The sequence below is a fragment of the Pezoporus flaviventris genome, unplaced genomic scaffold, assembly GCF_033815535.1.
Source record: "Pezoporus flaviventris isolate CSIRO_AGI_PZ_B2104156 unplaced genomic scaffold, CSIRO_AGI_Pfla_v1 ptg000006l, whole genome shotgun sequence".
Lineage (NCBI taxonomy): Eukaryota > Metazoa > Chordata > Aves > Psittaciformes > Psittacidae > Pezoporus > Pezoporus flaviventris.
This window is the reverse complement of record NW_026892554.1, coordinates 18,151,337-18,175,754: the sequence shown is the minus strand read 5'-3', so window position 1 is coordinate 18,175,754 and position 24,418 is coordinate 18,151,337. Positions and strand designations below refer to the sequence as shown.

The 24,418-nt window shown below is 39.8% G+C and overlaps 1 protein-coding gene across 4 annotated transcripts in view; it reads right to left on the bottom strand.

Annotated features, from left to right (window-relative positions):
- USP3 (ubiquitin specific peptidase 3) overlaps nt 1-24,418 on the bottom strand; it is an 80,323-nt gene that overhangs the window by 9,175 nt on the left and 46,730 nt on the right. For all 4 annotated transcript variants that reach the window (XM_061447240.1, XM_061447241.1, XM_061447239.1 and 1 more), the window contains 7 exons: nt 18,754-18,814; nt 16,333-16,464; nt 9,341-9,424; nt 7,654-7,735; nt 5,491-5,573; nt 4,245-4,358; nt 3,435-3,548 (listed from right to left, as the gene is read on the bottom strand). In XM_061447240.1, coding sequence (XP_061303224.1) covers nt 3,435-3,548; nt 4,245-4,358; nt 5,491-5,573; nt 7,654-7,735; nt 9,341-9,424; nt 16,333-16,415 — 560 coding nt within the window. In that variant the 5' untranslated portion in view covers nt 16,416-16,464; nt 18,754-18,814. The remainder of the gene's footprint in view (nt 1-3,434; nt 3,549-4,244; nt 4,359-5,490; nt 5,574-7,653; nt 7,736-9,340; nt 9,425-16,332; nt 16,465-18,753; nt 18,815-24,418) is intronic.

The window sequence follows — 24,418 nt, the reverse complement described above, 5'->3', positions numbered from 1 at the left end:
TCAGTTACTGATCCCACTCTCTCTGCAGCTCCAGATGCTTACTTGCCTGTTTGTTCCCTCCCCATCGAAGCCTAGAATTTAATCTTTGGGTTTGTTTTCCACAGGCATTTCTCAGCAACAACTGAAGTATGAAATAATTAGGAGGAGAGTTTTCTTTCCTCTTCTAGGGTGAGATCTACAACTGTGCTCAGAACTGCACCTCCCCTGCATAACTCACACACTATTTGTTGGGGGGGGGGGGGTACCCAGAGCACCTCTTGAGCATTTGGATCAGGTGGGATAGGCGTTCACTCTCAGATGTGTCATACTATCAGCAGCAATGCTGCTCAAAGAGTCACCATTTCACCACTATCTAACCTAATCAAAGGGAACAGAGAATCTGTCAGGGTAAAATATGCCTTCAAAGTTATTTAAGCTAAATCATGCATCAAATTTACCAACCAACAGCTCTAAGATGTATACTGAGCTGAAGCAGAAAAGCATACACAGTGAAACAGTGGAAGGTTTACGAAACACCGATGTAAAGATGTGCAAGTCGTTGTAGGCCTAGTTTCAAAAAAAATCCCTGCATAGTAGAACTGGCTTTCCCCACTTCCCATTATCCAATCTTTTAAGCTGTTTTACCATGCTTCTCCTACCCCTTTCCCTCCTCACCACTCCATTTCAGTACTGGCAATAACTGTCACCTAGGAATGCCTGGGAAAGAGCATCAGAAACTTTTTTAATGCAAAGTGTCCATAACACTTATGGCACAGTGCTTGGACAGAAATGAGAATAGACTCAGTGCAACAGAAGTATGCAACCTGAGGCTGACATGCATAGGGAAGAACAAAGCTAAGTCCTGCAACAGTATTGCTAAGAGGTAACAAAATAAAAATGAAATGAAGCCTTTTCCTCTTGTCAAATTAATGTTTTCTTCCAAGCCAGCAGCATTAAAAGAACGCATTGAGTTTGTATGTAGGTCTGACAGAAACCTGAAAAATACCAGCAGCACTACCTACCTTTTAGACAGAAACACTGCTGTGCTTCAACAGGCCAGAGTCCTGAACAGCCAAACCCAGGACTGACTTAGTCTCCCAGTCACACAATAATTATACAGTATTATGAAACAAAGTAGTAAAACAGAATTCAACTTCAAAGCTGCATGTTAACTGCGCACCCTGTAAGATCATTTTGAAGTTGCTGAGGTAACACAGGATTATTTACTCAATATAAGACAGGTATCTTCTATTTAATAAGCACAGAAACAATCACAACAGCTGAAGATTAAATTCATGGGAAGTCTTTGCTTCAGACACCTTCTCAACATTAAACTCTTCATAAAAGAGCTCTGAAGTACATGGCACGCTGGCTCTGCAACAAATTTAATGAATTAACCTCTGGAATCATTCCATGTTGTTGGCTGTACTCCTGGTGCATGAGTTTATACTTGCATACAAGTATGTTAATTGTAGATGAAAAAATTCTTTGGATTTGTTAAAAAGCCTAAGTATAGATACAGATCTTTAAAAGAACATAAAGATAGGGACAAGGCACTGTTTAAAATAAACTATGATCTTAAAAGCCCTTCAGCAAAAAGCATCGTTTCTCTGACAGTCAGCTTGTGCAATAAAACTGATCTCCATCCACCTGAAGCAATTCAATTTAAGCCCACCTCTGACATTCCTTTTCCTACTAGTAACATGATAGGATATAAACAGGAACAGTTACTATGAAAATAGAGCATACTGTTTATACAGCAGTAAATCTGCAAAATACACATCTTGCAGCTCTGCATGAGCCTACAGAACTATCTTGGCATGCAGCAGATGACAGCAGGAGACTCTGGCCAACAGTGAAGGAGCAGGACTTCCACAGCAGCATTAGAGCTCAGAGGCACTCAAACTGTGCTTACCATAACTATACCTCATACACTGCTCCCTGTGTGCAACACAAGGCAGAGGGCCATTTCTACAAGCTGAAAGAAGAGCAGCACTTGCAGTCCTTGGAGGCAGGTGTGACCTGCCTTTAATAACTGAAAACTCCTCAGGCTAACACAATTAAACGACATTTCCAGCCATGTTTCCTCCTCCTGACCCATCACTTCAGGCTTCATAAATACAAGCCAACATGGCTGGTTTGCTGTTAACACAGTACTCGCTCTGGCCACCATCTTCTCCTCCCAGTCTCACATGAGGCACTCACAGTAGAACTATTTATATACTGTAACATCATTAGCTTTACAAGGTAAAATTAAGCACTCAACAAATTCAAATTTTCTCCCTGGATCATGTGGGAACAGGGATCTATTGAGCAGCAGAGTCTATTTTCCACGTGATTAAATGAGTTCTCTTAACAATTAATCATGGATGCGCTCCGAGATAACTGGGAATAAAAAGGGAAGGGGAAAACCCCAATTTTTTATTTTAAAAGCTGTGACAGAACCCACAGTGCTGAAAATTTGCTCGAGGAACTTTAATGAACTGGTTTCTCATTTAGTCTAACAAGAATTACAGTGAAGACTGTAATAGGGAGACTGGTCAAGGACATTATGGATGATGTTCATTTGCCTGTAATGTTTTGGTCGCTACTTACAACTACTGGTATTAAACTTCCTTGATTCTCGTAAGCCAAGTGAAACACATTTGGCCGTGTGGAAGAGAGGATGAATAGGTTTGTGTTATTTGGGTTACTTAATGAGCAGATGTTTTCACAGCATCTTTTCAGCACTGCTGGAGATGTAACAGATAACAGAACATCTTTACTACCTGAGAACACGGAGCAACTTACCTTCATCACAATATATCCTAACAGGTTTCAGTGCTCCTTTGAAAGAGGTTCAGGGGCCAGGACAGGGAGACCTTGGAGAGGAACGATACTTCGATTTACTTGGGTAACCGCCTTGTTCCCTTTCTTTTTATCGTCTTGTTTGTCAGTAAGGGCACAAAACGTCTATTATCCATAGGACTTTTTTTCTCTTATAGCCCTTATTTCATGTCCAGCTGGTGACTACAATATTTTGAGAGAATCAAGGAAGTTTCAGCCAGTATGTTTATATCTAGGCCTGTAAGTGCTGTAACTAAATATAACTACATGTCCTGGGCATGACACTACACCACCTTCTTACTGCAACCAAGCCTGCATTCTGTCAGCACCATCCACTTGGCAAGTCATTATGTTGATTTCTCTGCCCTTTGAAGCAGTGGCTCCAAGGTACAACTACTATTATTTCAGTACTTGAGAAGTTTGTCCTCTCCAACAATGTAGCATGTGGTAGAAGGGCAGGGGGGAAAAAGCACAAAACTGTAGATAAAAATGAAGATCCTTTTCAAAGCATGTTTGTGGGCCTATGGGAAAGCTGCAAAGTGCATCCTGCAGACTCAGCACATTTTAGAGTAGGACACCAGCAATGCAAGGATGCAATCAAGAACATTGCTGCTCTTTACAAAACTTACCTAAAATTTGGCATGATTTTCCAAACAACGTAGAATAAAGATTCTGGACTAAATGCAGTTTGGCTTCCTTGCCATAAAGCACAGAGCGTCTTTCTGAATTCTTCCACCAATGAACTTGAAAGAAAGTAAAAGCTTGTGATTAATATGCGTTTCTGTTACAACGCTTAAAGGTGTACTAGCTCAACACTACATTACTTTGGTTAAGATTGTAACGATTGGGTAAATATACTTTCAGGTACTTCAAAGATACTCCGTCCAAAATCCTACCCATAAAGTTGAGGAGAGACACAGGTCAGGAAAATTACATTTCACATCTTGAGGACTCACCTGGAAATCTATCCACCTTTTGCCATTTTACTGGAGACTCTGCTAACGTTGTCCCTTCAACACATGCTCAAAAAAGCTACGCTTGTGAATCACTTACTCTGATTTTCATTTTATTGTATTTATTTTTTTGGTAGTATGTTCACATGCAGACACATCCCCATGACTATTTTAGCTGGAATTAAGTAACATCATGCCTGGAGTACGTATAACTAGCGCTTCTTAACTGTACTTTAAATGCAGTTACGCACCATTGCTTTCTGATGCCTCAGACTGTTGCCCTCGGCAGCAGCAGACTTACATAAAAGCAAACTGCAAGTGATACAGGTTTCTTTGTTGGCATAGTCAACTGTTTTTCTGTGACTCTGTTCCCCCATGAATCATTTTTCTATGACTCTGCAACACTGAAAGCCTATAGTGACTCTGCTGCCCAAGCATTTGCTGTTTTCCATTCAAGCTCCGTGCTAAAAGGAACGTGAAGCTTACACATTGTTATCCCCCTGGCTCCTGGTGTGGTAAGTTCGTCTGCCTGCAGTCTTCCCATTCCTCAGCTCCACAGCAGGCAACTCTTTGAAGTAACAGCAAAACTGTTGAATGTTACTACAGAAAAAGAAAAAAATTAATTAAACCCTTAAAGGGCAGAGAATAAAGAGAATATTAAGGATTCTGGAGTCTGTTCTTTGAAATGCATAAACACAACCTCGTGCAATGGTAAAGACAATGCAATCAATTCAAGAAATACAAGAAGCTAATATTCAGCTTCTATAAATACCATTATTGTCCCAACTACCTGAAATAATTACATTTTGGCTCTGCTTTGACTAAGGGATACCACGACAGACTGAGGTATCAGGTTTCCCCTAACAAACCAGACTGCATCTTCCGAGTCTGTGTCTACCTCCACCTACCACTTTTAATCTCTGCCACCAGTCCCCATAACATAACATAAGAAGCAAGTGCCTGAACACATTGAACACACTGTGGTTAATGGCTCAATGTCCAACTGAAGACCAGTAAGTAACGAGTGGTGTCTCTCAGGGATCTGTGTTGGGACCAGTCTTGGTGAGGCACTGGAATGGGTTGCCCAAGGAAGCTGTGAATGCTCCAACCCTGGCAGTGTTCAAGGTCAAGTTGGACAGAGCCTTGGGTGACATGGTTTGGTGTGAGGTGCCCCTGCCCATGGCAGGGGGGTTGGAACTGGATGATCCTTTCCAGCCCTAACTATTCTATGATTCTATGGTTCCAACTCCCAAGAAGGAATCCTGAATGATGGAAAAGAAAACTGAGACCAACTAGTCTTGCTACAGCCCGACCAGTAGCCTCCCAGTGAAGTAGGCAAACTCAGAAGTGCAAAAGGACAACTAAAGAGCAGCAGTGGTCTTGCCAACAGCAAAATGAAGTCTCACATCTCAGCACTGCAGAAACTGCTCTCCTGCACACTTCCATGAAGACCCTGTCCCTCAAAGCACTGTCTCTGCTTTCAGTGACCATAACCATCAACATGTTTCATCAGCCTCAGCAATTAAACAGTAGCCCCTTTTTCCACTGAGGATATGGCAGGCTTCCTCTGGAACCCCTTCACACTGCAAAACAGAGTTTTATGGTACCTGCACCCACCCGTTCCTGCAAATCCAGGTACACTTTCATACAGTGGTAACGTGCCAAATTCACTGGCTCAATGCTGCAGCACACAAGCACTCTCACAGAGGTGTGGTGAAAGCTTTGCAGGTACCTGAGTGACTGAAGGATTGCGTTCATGAAACACGTATTCCCCAGGTTCCGAAGGCCTGTGGCACAAAGGGCAGTGGTGCTTCCCTGGAAAGGAGAACAGTGAAGTTAAAGAAAGACTTAGCACTGCTCCCTCACTTTCTCCTCACAGAACTATTGCTGTTACATCAGCACAGATTTCAACAATAATAAACTACACTGTTTGAGAAGTGCAGTTTCAAAGCCAAAGCAATCACCTCACCAGCTCAAACAGCCTTGAAGCTCCATCTTGATGTGAAACCTGTTCCTTACTCACTCCTGTCAACACAAAACTATACTGCATCTTTTCTTACGCAAATAAATCAAGATTAGGACAAAAGAGACTTTTTATGGTAAGTATTTGTGTATGTTACACATTTACACTCCAGTAATGTTCAGTGAGAACTGGACAGCAATTTCCCAGAAGTGCCTTTGCAAAATGAAAATACCAGTCCTTATCCACCTGATCTCATGCCTAATATGCACAGTATGGCAGCCTGCAGGATGTTTTTAAGTCACCAGCTGTCTTGGTTGAGTTTTGTCATGGCCAGAAGGGTTTGGGAAAGACAAGCAACAGAATTTATTTGGGAAAGAAACAGTCAAGTTAGACTGCTCAAGGAAAACAGCAAGGTGTTAAAGAGAAGCAAAAGACACACCATTTACAGCCTAGGAGTTTCAATAGGTTAGAGCAACATTACGCTCAGATGAGCTTCCTTTTTGCCAAATAATCTTCAGGGTGGGCTGGGAGGAGAGGGAAGAGATATCTGGACAGTATTGCACTTATGATTTCTAGAATGCACAACACTTGGATGCATTTTGTTGTCTACAAAATTATTACATTGGAAGTTCAAAGTTTTGGGCAAAGTTTTGTCTACAGAAGGATCCAGGGTGCCAACAATAAAAAGATTCTCTGCTGCAGTGGGTAATATTCAAGTAATAATAAAACTAAGAAAACAGCACAGACTAAGAGGAATTAAAAGCAACATTAAGTTCATGCGTTCTAGTTCTGTCTTCTTACGCAAATGTTGCTAGAATTTTCCTTCTGGCTTTTACTGGCTTTGAGTTTTCTACACAGTGATGCTGTGTGTTGTCATAGCAAAAACACTCCACTATTTCTCCTGGGCTTCCTCAATCACCCTAAGATTGGGGCAGTACAGAAAGCATACACAGCACACTCACAGCACCCGAAATTGACTGGAGGAAGTGCATTTTAAAGTGACTAATCTCTCCCTCCGCCAGCTTCGCAAACCAGCGACTGCTTTGTTCCCACCACTCTTCTTTCCATTTATACTCCTCTCAAGAACTTTTCTTTGTAATTAGGTACCCGTTTCTCATAGCTGAAGACAGCCATTATTTCAGCTTTACCCTTTGTAACTATGTTGCTGTCCTACCACTCCTCCCAGCTGGGGGGTGAAAGGAAGCAGTTACACACAGGATCTCCCCTCTTCCCCTCCTACAGTCTGAGGGAAATCATGAAGACTTGACACTCCCTCATCCCAGCCTGTGGATAACAGACATTTAGTTGGGGACATTCTTTGTCTGGAAGAAACTGTGCAGCCCTTCAGCTACCTAGCAAGGGTGGTTCATTCTCCCCTGGGTGGTATTCTGCAGATCTGGAGTTAGAGCAGGAAGACGAGAGTGAAAAGCTTTCAGAATAGTCCACAGTTCCTTTTGAAAGCAAGTTTTAAGAAGCTCCTAAAAAAAAACCATTGGGATTTATTTCTCACTTTCCCCCCAACATCTACTCTCCTATCCCCTCAAAAAACTGCACCTGATTGTTATTTTTTTTAACAGTGCAGAAGGTAAAGAAGCAGCCCCTTGTCTGCTCAGGAAAGTCTTATGTCTAGCCCCTTCCGATTTCAATGATCTCACCAAGTTCAAACTGCCCTGAAGCTCCACCCTGACATGAAACACTCCTTAAGCACAGAGAAGTTCAAAGTATAGGTCAACATAAATGCAGCAAACTATCAAATGTCCTTTTGTGAGAAGGGGCTCTCCTAGCAGCATGGTCAGGAAATGAGAAAGATAAAGTTCACAAGCAGAATTCAGGTAACTGATCGTATCGATTTCAAGTCCAGGCTAACTATTAGCCTCAACAGGTTTAAAAATAAACCTCTTACACTCACTGTAACCAACCTGTCATACTTACATTTACTTTTAATAACTTGCTGTTCAGAGATGAGTTTTCCAAGAGTTTTCTTTTCCTATGTCTGTCTGATGTAAAGGCTGAACTGGTGGAAAGTAATTAAAAGAGGTTACTTACTATAAAAACCAAATACGGTGTGAAAAAGACAACAGATAATCATCATAATGCTTAACACAGTGATTACATCTGCCATTAGCTGTCATTAAGACAGCAAAGAGTTTCCTGATTGCAACATGTTTTTCACAGCTGTAAAACAGACTGCATCTCCCTCGGAGTACAGACGCACATCCTGTTTTCAACACCAATGTCCAAGTTAATTGCCTTAAGTTATGCATGCTACAGTAGGAACCCTCAAGAGCGGCCTTACTAGCATGCTATTTTTCCTCTAAAACATGAATACTTTTCCTTAATCAAAGGAATACTTAATACAGAATTTTCCAGAAAATACTTTTATCAGAAGAATCGAAACTTCGAAAGATCAGGAAAAAGTTACAAAAAATCAGAAATATGCCAAGTGCTAGCACTTCGGTTTTATAGCTGACTTCTCTTACTTCAGTAGAAATACGTGATGTTTCTGTAACGTTAATACAAATTTACAATTAGTAATTCTTTTCCGCATCACTGGAAATTACTGCCCCCTCAATTCTACCCCTTTGTGGCTGCTCTCTAATCCAACAGCAAAATCCTAAACTTGGTCCAGATTTCAGGTTTGGGTTTTGTTTCTTTTTGTTAATTAAAAAGCCCTCCAAACATTCAACATCCTCCACGTTGTTACACCCAACAAAAGCCTCCACAGCACCATGTATATCCCAGAGTTACATTTCCAAAATACTACTGAGCACTTCTCATTACACTTAAAACATCTTTATACCTCCTTACATGTACCTGAGAGGCCCAGTAAAAAGAGAATGGAAAACAATGAAAATATTACCTGCAGAGTAGGTATTAACATTACCTAGAGAGTAAGTGGCATGCTTAACTCAAGGAGGATCCAGAAATTTCCCTCAAAATCACAGCAATTTCTTCACAGGAGTCCTGTTTGAACTCTGGGGCATTCAAACCTATTTGCAAGCACTGCATGCACATGTACTTCTCCCTAGTCTTACATAAGATTTCCAACCAAACTATGAAAAGACTACTTGCTATCTAGCACTGGCCACAGCATCTGCCCCACATATTGTAATACCTGCTTTTCAGTGGAACAGCACCAGATAAAGGCAGAGGAAAAACACATCTCTTCTGCACGATTTCAAGTTCATAAGCCTTCTTCACTTTTTGGTTTGGAAACAAAATTACACAATTAATAGGAAGACTGCTTGTACCTGGATATTTGCTTCCATTTCTCTGCTCCAAAAACTTACTCATTTTGAAAAAAAACTATGATTCTGTCCTGGAAATTCTCTCCCTTTTAGATGGAGAAAGTCAGTAACTATTGGCTAGTTAGCAACAAATCTAAATTTCTGCATCACCATACACTGCTTCTGTAAGATTTACTGTATAAGAAAAAGAAGCAACAAGAACAAACCCATTTGTTCAGGGATGAAAAGGATATTTAAACATACATACATACACAGAAAGACCAGAATATCTGTATTAAATAACATACATACCCATAAAACAGAAATACCACTTAAATGATGCGATATTACAAGGCCACTGAATGCAGTCTGGATGTAAACAAACTACTTACTTTTCCAAGTTCTGTAGGTGCTCTCTGACCTTCTGTACCAGACCCAGCTTGGTGTCATTGACTACAAAATCATCACAGCGGTAACTGCAATAAAAACTTTTATCAGAACATGTAAAGGATTTCAGAGAATCGTAGAATAGTTAAAGCTGGAAGGACCTTAAGATCATCCAGTTCCAACCCCCCTGCCATGGGCAGGGACACCTCACACTAAACCATGCCACCCAAGACTCTGTCCAACCTGGCCTTGAACACCACTAGGGATGGAGCATTCACAGCTTCCCTGGGCAACCCATTCCAGTGCCTCACCACCCTAACAGGAAAGAACTTCTTCCTTATATCCAATCGAAACTTCCCCTGTTTAAGTTTCAACCCATTACCCCTTGTTCTGTCACTACAGTCCCTAATGAAGAGTCCCTCCCCAGCATTCTTATAAGCCACCTTCAGATACTGGAAGGCTGCTTCAGTGAAGTACTCCAGAACAGCCATGCAAGCCTTTGTGCAGGAAGCACTGAAGTGATTCTGTGGAAGATAAGAGGGGAGCACAACACCTACTCAGCTTGGTTCCCTCTGAAAAGTACCCTATAGCAAGGTAAAGTACAGGCACTGTCTTATGAGATGCTTTTTCTTCTAGCTCAATTCTTTATCAGAAATCAGAAGCATCATGTACTGCTTGTCACAATGCAGAACTGCAGTTCAGCAAAAATTCAAACACAGGGTGTAACCAAAAGCAGCGTCAGGATACAATCTATGGAAGATTTATCAGAATAGATCAGCTGACAGCAAAGGTTTTATTAACGTAGAGCATAAATCTATTTATTATAATACCACAAAGCTATCATTAAAGCTTGAGGTGCTGAACAGATACATACATAATGTAAGTTTCTGCTACAGAAATAAGACCAGGGAAGATGAACTAAAAGATTACGCGGTTTGTCAAAACTCACACCGGAGTCTGTGGCAATTCGCACCTCATGCTTTAACCACAAATATCACTCAATCTCTCACACAGTCTCTATATATACAGAAACTCTCCTGCAACTTAAGGTAGTACATTGAGCTTTTTCAGGGTAAGTGCAAAAGGAAGTAACTGAGCTGAAAAACAAAGCTGATTCCCCCAAAGCATCAAAGCAAATGTAAAGCCAAATCAAAACGTCCTCTCAGCAGAACCAAGGATTACAAAAGTCTACAATCCAACAATGTTCTACGAACATCTTGCGTTTCCTAAGAAACAAAGATGTTCATTATAATTTAATATTAAAACTGTGGGCTTGTTAAGGCCTCATACAGTGCACAAAAGCAGATTATTGCTAAAGGGGGGAGTAGGATCTTTAAGGGAATGCTGAAAAAAAACCCACACCTTTTTTCACTATTTTCCAGAGTACATGTAAATCCATGGTGCATGACAGCTTGTGGACAGTAGTAAAGAAAACTGTCACAAGGAAAACACTGCTGCAAGGTGGCATTAACTTCTGCTGCCTTGCTGTATTCTAAATCCCTTGCATTTCTTGCCTGATCAAACTGCAGCTTAAAATTGTGGCAGGTAACTTAACACTTCCTGTGAAGAAAATTAACTCACTCTGGATATATTTAATAACAGAACTGCAGCTAATTTCTCCCCTTTCCCTTTGGCACAGGACAGGTTCAAATGTGGAACACATCCGCATCATCTCAAGTTACTCTTCTGCTGGAGCAGATCCATGCTTTGGAAGTTAATGAAGCTATCGACTTCAGGCACAACTGGTATTTACAACATGCTTTGTTGCACAAACCTGCAATACATTTCAAAGGCATTAATGCTACTGTTAATTCAAACACTGAATTCCTGGGAAAAGGCCCTTGCCACCGAAAGGAGTCTGTCAGACCAATGTGTCCAGGATCACTACTGATTTTTGCCTCCAAGAGGAGAAATTAATACAGCTCTCCAGATTTCCAAACACTGACCGCAGCCCTTACATAACATCTCGAAATTATTCAGACAGCTACTGCCAGTATCAGATTATATTATTATTTTGTTAAAGATTGCCACAGACCTAGTAAGTCTGGAAGAACGAACAAGTCTGTAAATGTACTTATTTTTCAGCCATGCTTTAAGTAGTCCTGTTCAGCTTTATCAGCCACCTACAATTACCTAATGAAGTGTTCCTGCTTTTGCCACTCTCACAGGACACCACACCTCAAGGACAATCATCAGAGCAAACTGTCCAGGCCAGCTCTGCTGAGAGGTAAATATGGTGCAGGTACATACAGTAGTCCAACCCCACTTTAATACCAAGCCTGCCCACAACCCCAGGTATACCAGCACAATTACATTTATAAACGCTTATAAAGAGGAAATGAAAGCAGATGCAAGTTCACCAAAAGCCTCTAAACCAAATCATTCCTGAAAGATTATTTAATACTTGCTCCCATGTCCTAAAGATCATGCTAACATCGGTTTTAGTCTGATCTCACATACCAGTTTCACATGTACATACAATTGCGAGTTACCACTTTCCCCAAGATGGGGGAATAAAACCAAACAAATCATTAAATGTCAGGGTCCTTGGAACAGCGGAAAAGTGATTTAAAGACTCATTTTAAATAAGACAACATTTTCCTATTTTTCTTTTTAATGGGCAGGTTTTTTTAAACCACTTCCCTTGCAACACTGAGGAGTCACCACTACTACTAGTAATAACAGCACTACAACCAATCTCTTCTGGGTAACAGAAGTAATCAGCTCAGGAAGTAGTTTATGCTTCAATAGCTTAAAATTTGCAAAGCCCACACACCTTAAAGGTAAACTGCTGAGAGATGACCTCCTGTATGTGAAGCTGACATTCAAAACATGTTTATTTGTGATCCTCAAGATTATCACAAATTAACAAAACACCTTTTTGCATACAGCAGTTCTACAATACGCTTTTAACAGCAACTGTATGGAACAAATCCTCTGTTTCAGGAAGGGTCCCTGGTATGGGTTAACACAATATTTTCTTTTCTATACATCTTCTATTTTTAGCACCTCTGCTACCTCCAAGGCCTGGTCTTTTCTGGCCTCCTTTGCTGCTAAAATGGCAGCAAGCCAATGAATGTATGCATTGCTCTGGGGAACACTTCAGCTTAGTGCTGGTGCTGGCTGTTTCAGTAGGCTACAGAACTCCATGCTATGTTTTAAAGTCCTCATCGGATTTGAAGAATTACAGAACAGGAAAAAATAAGAAAATCCAAGTTTCCTTCATTGTGCTAACACTATATATGAGTGAACTAACTCAAGTTTACTGTCTTGATAAAAGGCTTTTTATGTTCTTTAATTTCCACTGACTATAAAACACAAAATAATGGTTCCAAGCAATTTAGTTTTCAGATGCCCATGCACTAGCCCAGTAAATGTTTTCTACATAGAACCACCATCACAAACAACGACTAATAAAGAAATCCTTTTAAGTCCTTGGCACTTAGTTATTTTTATATCAGCTTGGGGGGGGGGGGGGGGGGTATGACACGACACAGGACATGGATGGACAAACACAGGAACACACACACAAGCACAACCATGTCCCTTTAAGAGATAACAAGGGGGTTAATGGGTCAGAAATCTGACCTGCAAATTGGGTCTGGGATTAAATGAACACAGGAAACATATTATGCAAATACATAAAGAAGGCAGCCTTTCTTCTTCTGTGCTAACCAGCTGGCTGTGCACTAGCACAGAGAAAACCAATTCACAAGAGTTCTCTTTCAGTAAAGGTATTTCTGAAAGCAGATTTCTTACACATATAGTTTTACCTCTTGCACACTGAAAAACCACCACTAACACAGCAGGAGAAAGCACCATAGGATAGCTTGAAGATAAAACAGATTTGTACTTCTTGTAAACTCTTTGTGCTTAGAACTAACTGAAAGGCTGATTATCTCCAAAAAGTGGAATTTGAGAGTCTCTTTGTCAGTGCTTAGGGTACCAAACATAATTCAGGCTGAAGATTTAGTATTGCATCTACTGTCTCAAAAGTAATCAAAGAATCAAGAAGAGAGTTGTATTCTTACAATAGAGATTAACCTTCTCTCAACTTTGCCACTCTGAAGACTCAACAGGCAAATAAGGACACAGAAGAAAGACCAAAACACTCTGGAAAGCAAATCCCTAGTTTCCCAGTACTCAATGGTATCTCAAGCATGACTCAATTTTTCAAAACATTACCAAATTCATAAATACAATAAATACCTTATCTCAGATTAACAATACAGAAATTAACCACGTCTTAACCGGAACCAAAACATTTTCCTTGCAAAGCTATGTTGAAAGCTTGTCTTCAAAGAAAACATACACACCTAGCCCTACACACCTAGCCTTCCAGGCTGAAATAGAGTTACAGCAGATGGCTTTATCTGGCTTTGGTTTACAGCAAGATTGCATGCGAACTAGAAACAATATTCAATAAACCTCAGTAGCTTTAACAGTCACATAGTATTTCTTCCCCTTGGACTGACAAGAACAGCTAAGGCAAACCCCGGGCTGTGCTATCATGACTGCATGAAAGTTTATGACACAGCCAAATAAAAATCTAAGGATTAAATGCCTTCTGCTTAAAAAACAGCCCAAAAGGCCTGTTCACTGCTACTATCATGCAAGCTAAGGAACACGGGCAATTAACAAGGGCATTCTACTCAACTCTGTGTGGTTAACAAAACTGCAAAGAAAAGCGTAAAAGCCAGCACTACATCAAAATACCTCCCTTGTTTTTACAGTAGAAGTAAAATTCAATTAAGTGTTAGAATAGTATTTACTTGAATGTCCAAATTATTGTAAATGCTAGCATAAAACACTAATCTTTTAAAAGTTTACTCCAAAGAAACGTCATTGCATAAACATACCACCTACTGGATTCCTATAGAAAATGAAGCAGCTACCAAGTAACATCTCAAAATTCAATCTCCACAGTAGCAAGTCACTACCTGAATTCACCCAACTATTTGCTTTAACTGGCAAGCACTGTTTGATAGCAGCCCACACTGTACTGTCTGAAATAAAGGGGCAGAAGTTGGTCAGAATCCTTTCTGCTTCATCTTTACGCATTCAAGCTCACTTCCACTGAACAAACTGGGTGCAATGACAAATCCAGGTATCTTTTTCTGATGACCAGCTAGGGAAAAAAATAAAAAATAATTTTAAAAAGCCTAATTGTAAGCAAACATACACTGCTTTTAAAACCTGTTCAGCTTCACAGGAGAGTTATAATTTGATAGTGAATTATACACAACAGGAATTCCCCAAGGCAAAGCTCTCTACAATTAGTTCCAGTTCATCCATAGATGACTCAGCCTTCTACTTAGATTACAGCAGAAAAGACATCACATGCTAAACTACTTCTCATCCGCCCTACCACAGATATGCCGTGAAACATCAGTGGGCTTCCTAAATGTGCGCCTACCTTTCTTCACAAGCATAGTTTCTTTCAGTAACAGATCCTGTAGTTCTTAGTTTGGCTGTCATTCTGCAATACCCGTGTCATGTTTGGGATACGACTGGCTGGGTACTCTGACCTGCTAGTGTAACTCATCAAGCCTCAGCAAGTTGGCCATACTATTTGTCATAGTAAATGGAGATGCAATCAAGACTTCAAATACCCTGCTAAAACTCCTCCACACATTACTACCTTCAGAGTGACTAGAAGATAGGTCATACTTCAAACAAAACAAAAACCCACAGCACAGAACTCAGTTGTTAACAGCATTAGAAAGTGGAATTAGCTTCCCACAGCTGCTTCAATGCTGTTAAACTGCGCATATACATCACTTGGAAAGAATCTTATGTTTTCACATAGGAGCAGATAAAAGTGATGGTCATCTAAATAAAATACAAATAGAAGCAAAATCCCCATACATCACAAAGCTGAGTGCACCATCTGAGTAATTCCCGAGTTGCTCCAAACAAAATGTCTTCAGGTGAGACCACTTAACTGTGATTTTACTTGAAGGGGCTAAAAACACTTTAAAGAAATATTCCTGATAAATCTAGATTCCCAAACTTCAGCAAACAGATTCTTTCCTGATGAAGTACACAAAAGATACCCATCAGCGGAGCTACACACTCCGTAATTGTACAAGACCATAACACGCTTACCACCAAGGTTCGCCCTGCTCCAATCCTGCACTGCTACACCACACAAGTAATGACATACATTGGAAACCATGAAGCTAACAGGAAATGGGGAAGTAGCTGTCAACAGTTTTGCTATGGGATGAAGAGGATGGAAGATGATGAATGCATAAAAGCATTGATTCCAACAGTCTTCCAGCCTTTGCTTTCCAAGGAACAAGGAAGATAAGGAACCGAATATTACCAGTCTAACTATTAAATCTCCATAAATAGTGCTCATACCACAATCTAAGAAACTGCTAGAATGAACCACTTCTGTGATTCTGCTACTTAATCTTGCCAGAGATTTGATGTTGCTTCCCAACATGATCCATCACTTTCTTAAACTCATACAGGTTGCATTAAATCTCCAATAGAAAGAAGCCTTTTTTTCTGGAGTGAAGACAGAAAACAATACCAGAAAAAAAAAAAAAACAACAAACACAACACACCCATACACACCTCAAGGTCACATCTCTTGGGGAGGAACTACAGAGTATTACTTGCTGACATTCTGACAAATAAAGGATATATAAAAGGCTCACCCATTTGATGGAAAGAGTTAACTACAACCAAGCAGCAGCTTTTGCAATTAAATATGCCCAAAAGCAAACAGAAGCAACTCCAAACCACATAAATAGCATTTATTTCAAAAACCTTCTGCTAAACCATTTGAAATGCAGGGGTTTAGCTGTAACCAGTGCTACAACACACTTGCAAAAGCAGAAGGTTATTTCATAACCGTTTTTAAACAACCAGGTCTGGAAATCAAGAAATGAAGTGCTCAAAAATGTGTGTAATGCCATATACTTCACAGCAGTTTTCACCTTCAGGATGTAAAAATGTTGTCAAATCACAGTGTTTAAACCCTTACCAGTATGTACTGTAACTACTGCAATCCATACACACAGTATGCTGAACTTTCTCTTGTTTTTCTGTTTTCTTATGATGGGTCATAGGAATCTGTGCATCTTCATAATGCTTTTTTGCATGGCCATTCACATATCTAAAATAAATGAAAACCAAACATAAGTCTTGTACTTTTAAACAGTTACTTAACCGACATTCATAGAAAATAAGGAGAAAATAAGCAGCCTAATAAACACCCAATATTTACACAGACATTAAAACAGGCAATTCACCTGTGTGAAAACTCTGGTTACATTTTCTAGCTTTTTACCCCTTTACTCTCCCACAATGTCAAAATTAATCTTTCCAGCTCCTTCACAGCAACCACAGTCTGGCATCCTTGTACCAAACCCTGGGATCTGGACCCTTAACAAACTGATGCAACTTCACAATCCCTTTTTCCATAGCTTTAATGCGGTTAGTTCTCCATATTGCTTTCCCATCTACCTTTCTTATGGTTCTACTTTATTTTCCACACAGCACTCATCATGCTTGAGATCCCTATACAGTCTGCTGACCCCTGTATGAAATCACATCTATTTTAAGCTTTCCCATTCTACAGCACAATTTAATATTAGAGCATTCTGTATTTTATGAAGTTCAAGAATTTGAAAGGTCACATTAACTGAAAAGGAAATCTAAAATCCTACAACTCTTCTGCTGACACAGTGAGCACTGTCATGCTCAAAAACTGAGATCCAGAAAATTAAGCATCTTTAATAAAAAAAGTGTAAATAGAGATGCAATAACCCCAAGAATCAGCCGAAAATCACAGACACACAGGAGTGCATGGCCATACTTCAGGCAATTCTCTTCTCCCTCATTTCTTTCTTGTTGAACTCAGTAATACTAATGGACAGGAACTCTGTACATGCTCCAGACGAAGGTCTTTGTGTTCTACACTTGTTCTCACATGCAGGTGTAAACAGCTCTGCTAATGCACCTGTGCTGATTAAGGCACTGAAGCCACAGGGCTACCAACACTGCTGTGCTGGCAGAATCCCACAGCCTCTATGTCATAACCCAGATGAGACAGTTGCGCTGCAGGAGTTGGCTTTTCTGCCTATCAGTGCAAATGCCAGGTTTAGAAAGCTATGCTCCCACCAGAAATGCTCTGCTGCTGTAACATGGTCGATAACTCTCCCAAATAACTAACCCAGAGGAGGTACTTCAAGCGAAGACCTAAAAAGCCCTATTCTTCTTCCTTTGATCTCAAACATTATCTGAACAGAAGAATATTCCATGTGATTTCACGATCAAAAGGGATCCCATTACAAGGTGCGTGTCATTCCTTATTTTCCATTCTAAGGACGGGAGCAGCTTGAAAAGCCAAAACAAACAGCACCAATAACTGACTCAAAGTCTAATTGCACGGCAGAAAGGTTGTAAGTGGTCAGTGATGTTGTTTCTTTTTTAGTTAGTAAAAAGTAAAACATTCCAAACTATTCACTTCATACGTCACATACCATGAAGCAGCATCCCCTCTCTTAGGTCTAAGTGCAGATTTAGAAAAGAAATTAAGAGAAAATCATTGTCTGTGCTGGAAAAATGAAAAAAGAGGGGAAGTTGCGATCAAGGAAAGGCGGAGTTGTGATAAGAGAAACAAAACCTGGAGTTTATTCAATCTCCTTTAAAAGACAATGTCTCTAAACTTAATGCTGCTTTTCCAGATTAACAGTGCACCAGCACAGACGAAAAGTTCACATCTCAGCTTCTGGCTGAACATCAGCATTAGCTGCATTCTCATTCACAGGTACGTAGCAGCCAATTTTCTACAATTATCCTGACACAGAAATAACAGAACTGACTGTATCAGTTCTCTACAAATTCTTCCATTGTACTTCAACTAATACAGACAAAACACAAGAGTACTCTGAAGGAACTTGGAGAGTAGCTACTCCATTTATGGTATGGCAGTAACTTTGTGCCAAAACTACACTACAGTACATTTAAGGCATTTTCTGTCTAAGCTGGATAGTTGTTGTTTTCCCAAAAATAAGATGTGCCAGCTCTGCGTTTGTGGGCTTCCAAGTATTCTCACTGGTTTTATCTTATTACAATAGAAATACCTTTTACAGAATGGAGCTAGACAATAACACACTGCAGTAGCAGTTCTCCAGGTGCTTTTTGAGCTGAACAATCACATTCACCATCCACTTTTCTTCTGGGGAAAAAAATCATGTTGATTATCACCACTGGACTCTCATAAGGTAACAAAGAAGTGTGATTAGTATAAACATAACGTTACATGAGATCATAAAAGGTTTATTTCAGGGAATTATACGGCATTCAGGAAAATTCTGAATGAAGGCCCTCAGAGTCAAACAACAAAGGAAAAAGATAAAGGTCTGGTTAAAAGATCTGCACACTAACACTTTGTACCCACCTTCCACAATGGACACTGGAGCATGTCAGACAGACCCACGGGCTTTTATTTGACCGGCACACTGTAAAAGATTAAAAAAAAAAGAGTGTCAAATGAATTGGCTCCAATACTACAGTTGTATAATGCATGCTGAGTGCTATCAATAGCTTTGCTGACTCCACCTTAGCAGCACAGTTATATAAAATAGTCAGCCATGTTCATTAACCTCTATTAGGGACTAAACTAACAGACTGCAGAGCTATTGACAGGAAAGCACATGAGCCTTCTCCTGGCTCAGGTTCTAGTTGCAGGCGATACATTTACCTGTTAACTTTCCATGCAAAAAATGTCATTTTGTTAGCATTGCATCCACGAGAGCTATGCTTGAGTTTGAAATACAACACAAATATCAGAAGCACAAATAGCAAAACCACTGGTAAAGTACAAAACCCTTTATGTTTTAATAAGGCCACAGCACTTCTTTTCATAAAACTTGTTCTACAAGAAGGCATTTGAAAGAGGCATTGCTAGAAAGCCTGTCAATCTGATGAGATGCACACAGAATAAATTACTGTGCAATGCATGCTAATACACACCATTTATACAATACGTATTCCTACGCTGCAGTGCTGGTAAAGGCTTTATCCATAAAGATTTTGCCCTTTCAGTCATGCACAAGAAGCTGAAAGGCTATAATGCTAACACAGTGCTGCGCTTCACAATCCACTCAAGACATCAGAAGATGTTACCTATGGTTTTTAGCTATCTCCTAAGACTAGAAAACTTCAATATGGTTGTTTTGAATCTAAAGGGCTTAAAGTGAAAAAAAAACCCAACAGATACTAAAAAATGATGAGACACCATCCCAAGCCAGAGGCCAGCTCCTATCCCAACCTGGCAGCAAAGTCTGCAAATTCAGATTAGAAACAAAAATCTCAATATACCCCACGTAGACCAAACACAGTAAAACAGGCAAGTAGAGCAAAATTCCCATTAGTCAAGTCAATAAAAATTATATGCGTCTTCATAAACAATCACAATTTTGGAGCTACAGCTAAATTGATATTGAAACCTCAAATTTTAAGAGGAATTGCAATCTGGATGATGTCATTGAATGAGGGATGCTGAGATAGACAATGCTTAGATTTGAACAAAGTAAAATTGTTAACTATCCATTAACACAGATTTTACAGAAATAGCATTGCACTTTCAAATACTCCACTGATATGAGAAAAGACAAATTAAATGCTAAGTGCACTTCTGCAAGGGCAGAAAACCATGAAAAGATTACTTCAATTATCAAAAAAAAAAAAAATACAGAGCGTATGATGCCACCTATTTTTCCTAGACACTACAACTAACTGCTTCTTGGAGCAGTCAGAGAGTCAAAGAGTTAAAATAAGACCTCAGAACCATGAGGGTCTGTGAGGCCAGGGGGAAGAAGGGGCAAAGAGAAGAGACTGGCTTAGCTGCTTGGAAGAGCTAATACACTTCACCATTAGATTTTGCCTTTTTTAAAAAAATAAGACAGAAAATCAGAACTAGCTAGTACTGCTTCTGGAGGAATTGGGGTTTGGATCTGAATTCATTATTACATAGAGTTGTTGTACTCCAATTCACAGGCCCAATCCAAGGAATGTTTTAAGCTAAGAATTTTGCTATGTTCACTGAAAAAAAAGCACATTCCACAGAAATATTATTTGAAGAAATTACTTGAAACTCTTTACTAAAGACTCCAGAACCGTTTTCTTCAACTGCTACAATTATTATTTTACTTGAGAAACACATTTTCTCACGTCTCAGTTTTCTGGGTTTGGTTTTCCAAACCCAAATGTTCCTACGTCTAAAGTTGGTGAGTTCCCACTGTTGTGACCATATTCTTGCGACAGACAGGAGGGCAGCTAGGTAGAGCTGTTCTGGCTTCCATTTCAAGTTAGAAAAGTGGAAGAAGTTTGTCTGATTTGACCAAAATGCTATTGAGAAAACCAACATTTGGCACTGGCAAACAGAAGAGGGGAAGACCCTAAATAGCCCATGTTTCACTTATGGTGGCTATATAGACCACCCATCTACCCTGATACAATTTTACTTTCCTGCATTACAAAAAAACTAACAAAGAGGAAACAGAAACCAAAATCATTCATGCACTTAAACACAGATTAAGTGCTGCATGAACAAACCACTACTCTACACTTTCCTTGCCAGGAACACAAAATGGTCTTTCTAGCATTAAAATCCCAGCAGAAATCTCCCACTCTGAAATAATGTTTTTGCTTTCACTATGTTATCATCTGTGAGCAGAACTGGTTCACAACCAGGAGGTCAAAGCATTACAATGCAGACTCTTCCTTTCCACCACGTACCAAGCTATTACAATTTCACATTCAAGCATTTTAAATACCTGCACTGCTTGCTTGTCAAGTGTGAAATGATACTCAAGTAGTGCTCATTCTGCAGAGGTCTGCACAAAGCAACAAACAATTCCACCAGCTCTGCACAATGCCAAAAAAAATAGCATCCACTAAAATTTTCCATCTTTCCTATCAGGGAATAGGAAAAGATGGCTCATTTGTTTGCTTTAACTTTTAGGAAAAACTTTGCTCCAATTGCATCACATTAGCAATGTGTAGTTTATCTTCTGCACAAACATCTCCTCCCACAAAGAACTCAAATAACATGGAAGTGACTCCCACTAAGATTAAACACAGAAGCCAGTATTAAATTTCTGACCTGCAGTTGCTCTGTTCCAAGAGATTACACAATTGATTTTTTTTTTAAAGGTTGCTGAAGATTGCTTTCTGTATTTCTCTGAGGCTGGCTCAGTAGATACTTGCATCAAAGCTTAGCTCTCTAAGCATTCCTCAATTCAGGTCTTGAAGCAGTTACTGTCTGTTCCTTACTATTAATACATTAAATTAGGCCAGGAACTTCAGGCATTACTCAGGACTTTAACAAGGACAGGCACCGTGGAATGCACAGCCAAAATGCAGTCACTGCCCTGAACTGCTTATAATCTAAATTAAACGTAGACAGTTTGGCTTCACCTGTAAAGAAAGTGCACGTTAGTCCTTTCAGATGTGGTACTGACATGAAAACACTAGGCTTAAAAGTGGACCAGAAACAAGAGACAGATCCATACCAAACCCCTTCTCAATTCAAAGCACAATACACAGCACTGGAACCTGGCCCTTCAAACAGATTTGAGTGTTGAGGACTTTCAGGTCAGACAGTTAACACTGAATCGTGAGGAAAAACTCTCAAACCCATCTATAAAGGTACCTATGCCATCCCTCAATAACTGACATTCCAACTGGGATTTGGGGGGTTTGGGTTTGGTTTTTTGTTAGTGTTATTATAAAAAGAGAAGTGTTGCACTACGTTAGTATCCCCTACTTTGGAATAAGATTACATTCAACAGACTTCTTAACCACATTAAAAAATAATATTAATCTGTCTGTTACACCTTATTTAGTGGTATACAGGCTGCTTTCTCAGCTTGAACTGAAGTATCTACTGCAACAGTTACCAACTGCCAGTTTGCTTTATTTTTAGAATAGCTGGTCAGGCAAAAATGATACTAACATGTCATAAGAAAAAAGGAAAGCAAATCTGCAATGGTATCTGAAGCAGTAAGTTATTTGCCATTTTACATCAATATCAGCTCATTCAGAAACTTAGAAACATCATTTTGCATCATGTAATATGAAGGGAAAATACTGTATTTTACAGAATGATTTATCTAAGTGAAATCTGAACACTCATTTGTTATACATCCTACAAAGCTCTCTGTAAATTAAGAGGTGTACCAATCCATCCCCAAGAGAGCAAACAATTAAACACTCAACCATAACTATTCTATGATTCTATGTACAGACTCACACGTAACTATGGGATCATACAGAGATGTCCCTCCAGCTTCCACTTTCTGTAAATCATCCTGATGATGTTCATCAAGTTATGCCAAGTAGAATGAGCAAGATATGGCTAATCAGTTTGGCACTAACATCACGGGGGCCCCAACCACCCCACCCTCATGATCACTCAAATAATATTTCTGAATCTTGACCTTTTATTTTCTTATTGAAAACTGACTCCAAGCGCAGTCTTGTGAAGTATGACTGTTCCTGGCAAACACTGTATTCCCTACAGAACAAAGCTGCAGATTTCCACTGCAGGAAAGTTACAGCTACATAACAGTATACAAACAACCTGTGAAACCAATAGTTTTGTTTAGATAGCACACTTCATAATTTAGATACTGGCAGAAGAAAAAAGCAGCAGGAAGAAGAAGGGACAAACGGGAAGCAGTCTCTGTAAGGCAGCCAAGTTAAGAAACCTGCAAGCTCCAGTGCCCACCAGAGATCTGGCAGTATGCAGCTGTGTAATCAATGCAAACTGGCAACAACTGTCACAGCAGCACGGGTGACCTAAGGCCATAGCTGCTACAAAACTGTGCTTACATCCAAGTTTTAAAATAGTCCTTTATTACATCACCAAAGACCACAAAATATCAGCACAATAACAGCAATACTTCAGTCTTTCTGTTAAGAGCACACTGGATGGAAACAAGGTTAGTGTCATTAATGTAGTTCCAATAGTCTTTACAGCCTTTATAAATTACCTGGACTTTGTTCTCAAAAGGAGCTGTACCAACACAACTATCTTCCCTGTGTAATTATATGGTTAAATTACAATGACATAATGACCGGCACAGACACATCTTTGGACTAAGTGACCATTTTTTCAGTTCTATTCCTGTTGACACAGCAGGCCAGCTATACTGAGCTAAACTGAAAAATGCCATTGTAACTGTACTTGGCGTCTGCACGAGGAGTGAGATTTACATAGTTGTGGCTGCACTGGTGTACAGCACTGATACTGTGCTGAGCAAATTGTCCCACAAACAGAAGTACGTGTTGACAAACACATACATGCCACATATAGTACAGGGCACATATAGCACATAGCACATATAGCAGACACAAAGTCAATTTGAAGACTGAATGAATCAGCTGAGGAGTTTTCTCCGTTCAAGCCCCTTTTGTTCAAGATAATGTGAATGCCTCAGATTTAATGCACACACCTCCTACCCTTGAAAGACCTTCCAGCTAGACTACTGCTGAGGGAGGACTGACTATTCCTTCTGTTAAATATGGCACTTCCCATGAATAAGTAGTTATCCAGGGGAACAGTGAGACAACGCAAGATAGAGCGTGACTTCCAGCAAGCCTGGCATTTACAGCTTTTACCTAAGCTGTAGTCTCCACAGCAATGAATATTGATATTCTATATTCAAAATCTACCAGATGAAACATTCAGTCATCAGAATTGAGACTGAAACCAAGGATTTCCCAATTCAAACGAACTGTCCAAATCACAACATTACAGAACCATGTGCACTCTCCTTCTGGCCCATAAACTCAGTTTTAAACCAGCATCTACAATATAACAGCTTATCAGGCCAAAAATCAGAAGTCTTCCTCATCATAGAGCAGTCAAGACTGCAGGACATCCGGATATATGCATAATTGGACACTCTGGCACTGAAAAAAACCCACTTTATTTGCCTAAAAAAATAATAGGCGTCCTCTAACGTAAGTCGGTACTTTCCCAGGCAGCATGTAAAATTTCCTAACTGCCATACAAGTTACTTAATACTAAGCATTCATGTACTAATAACACAACT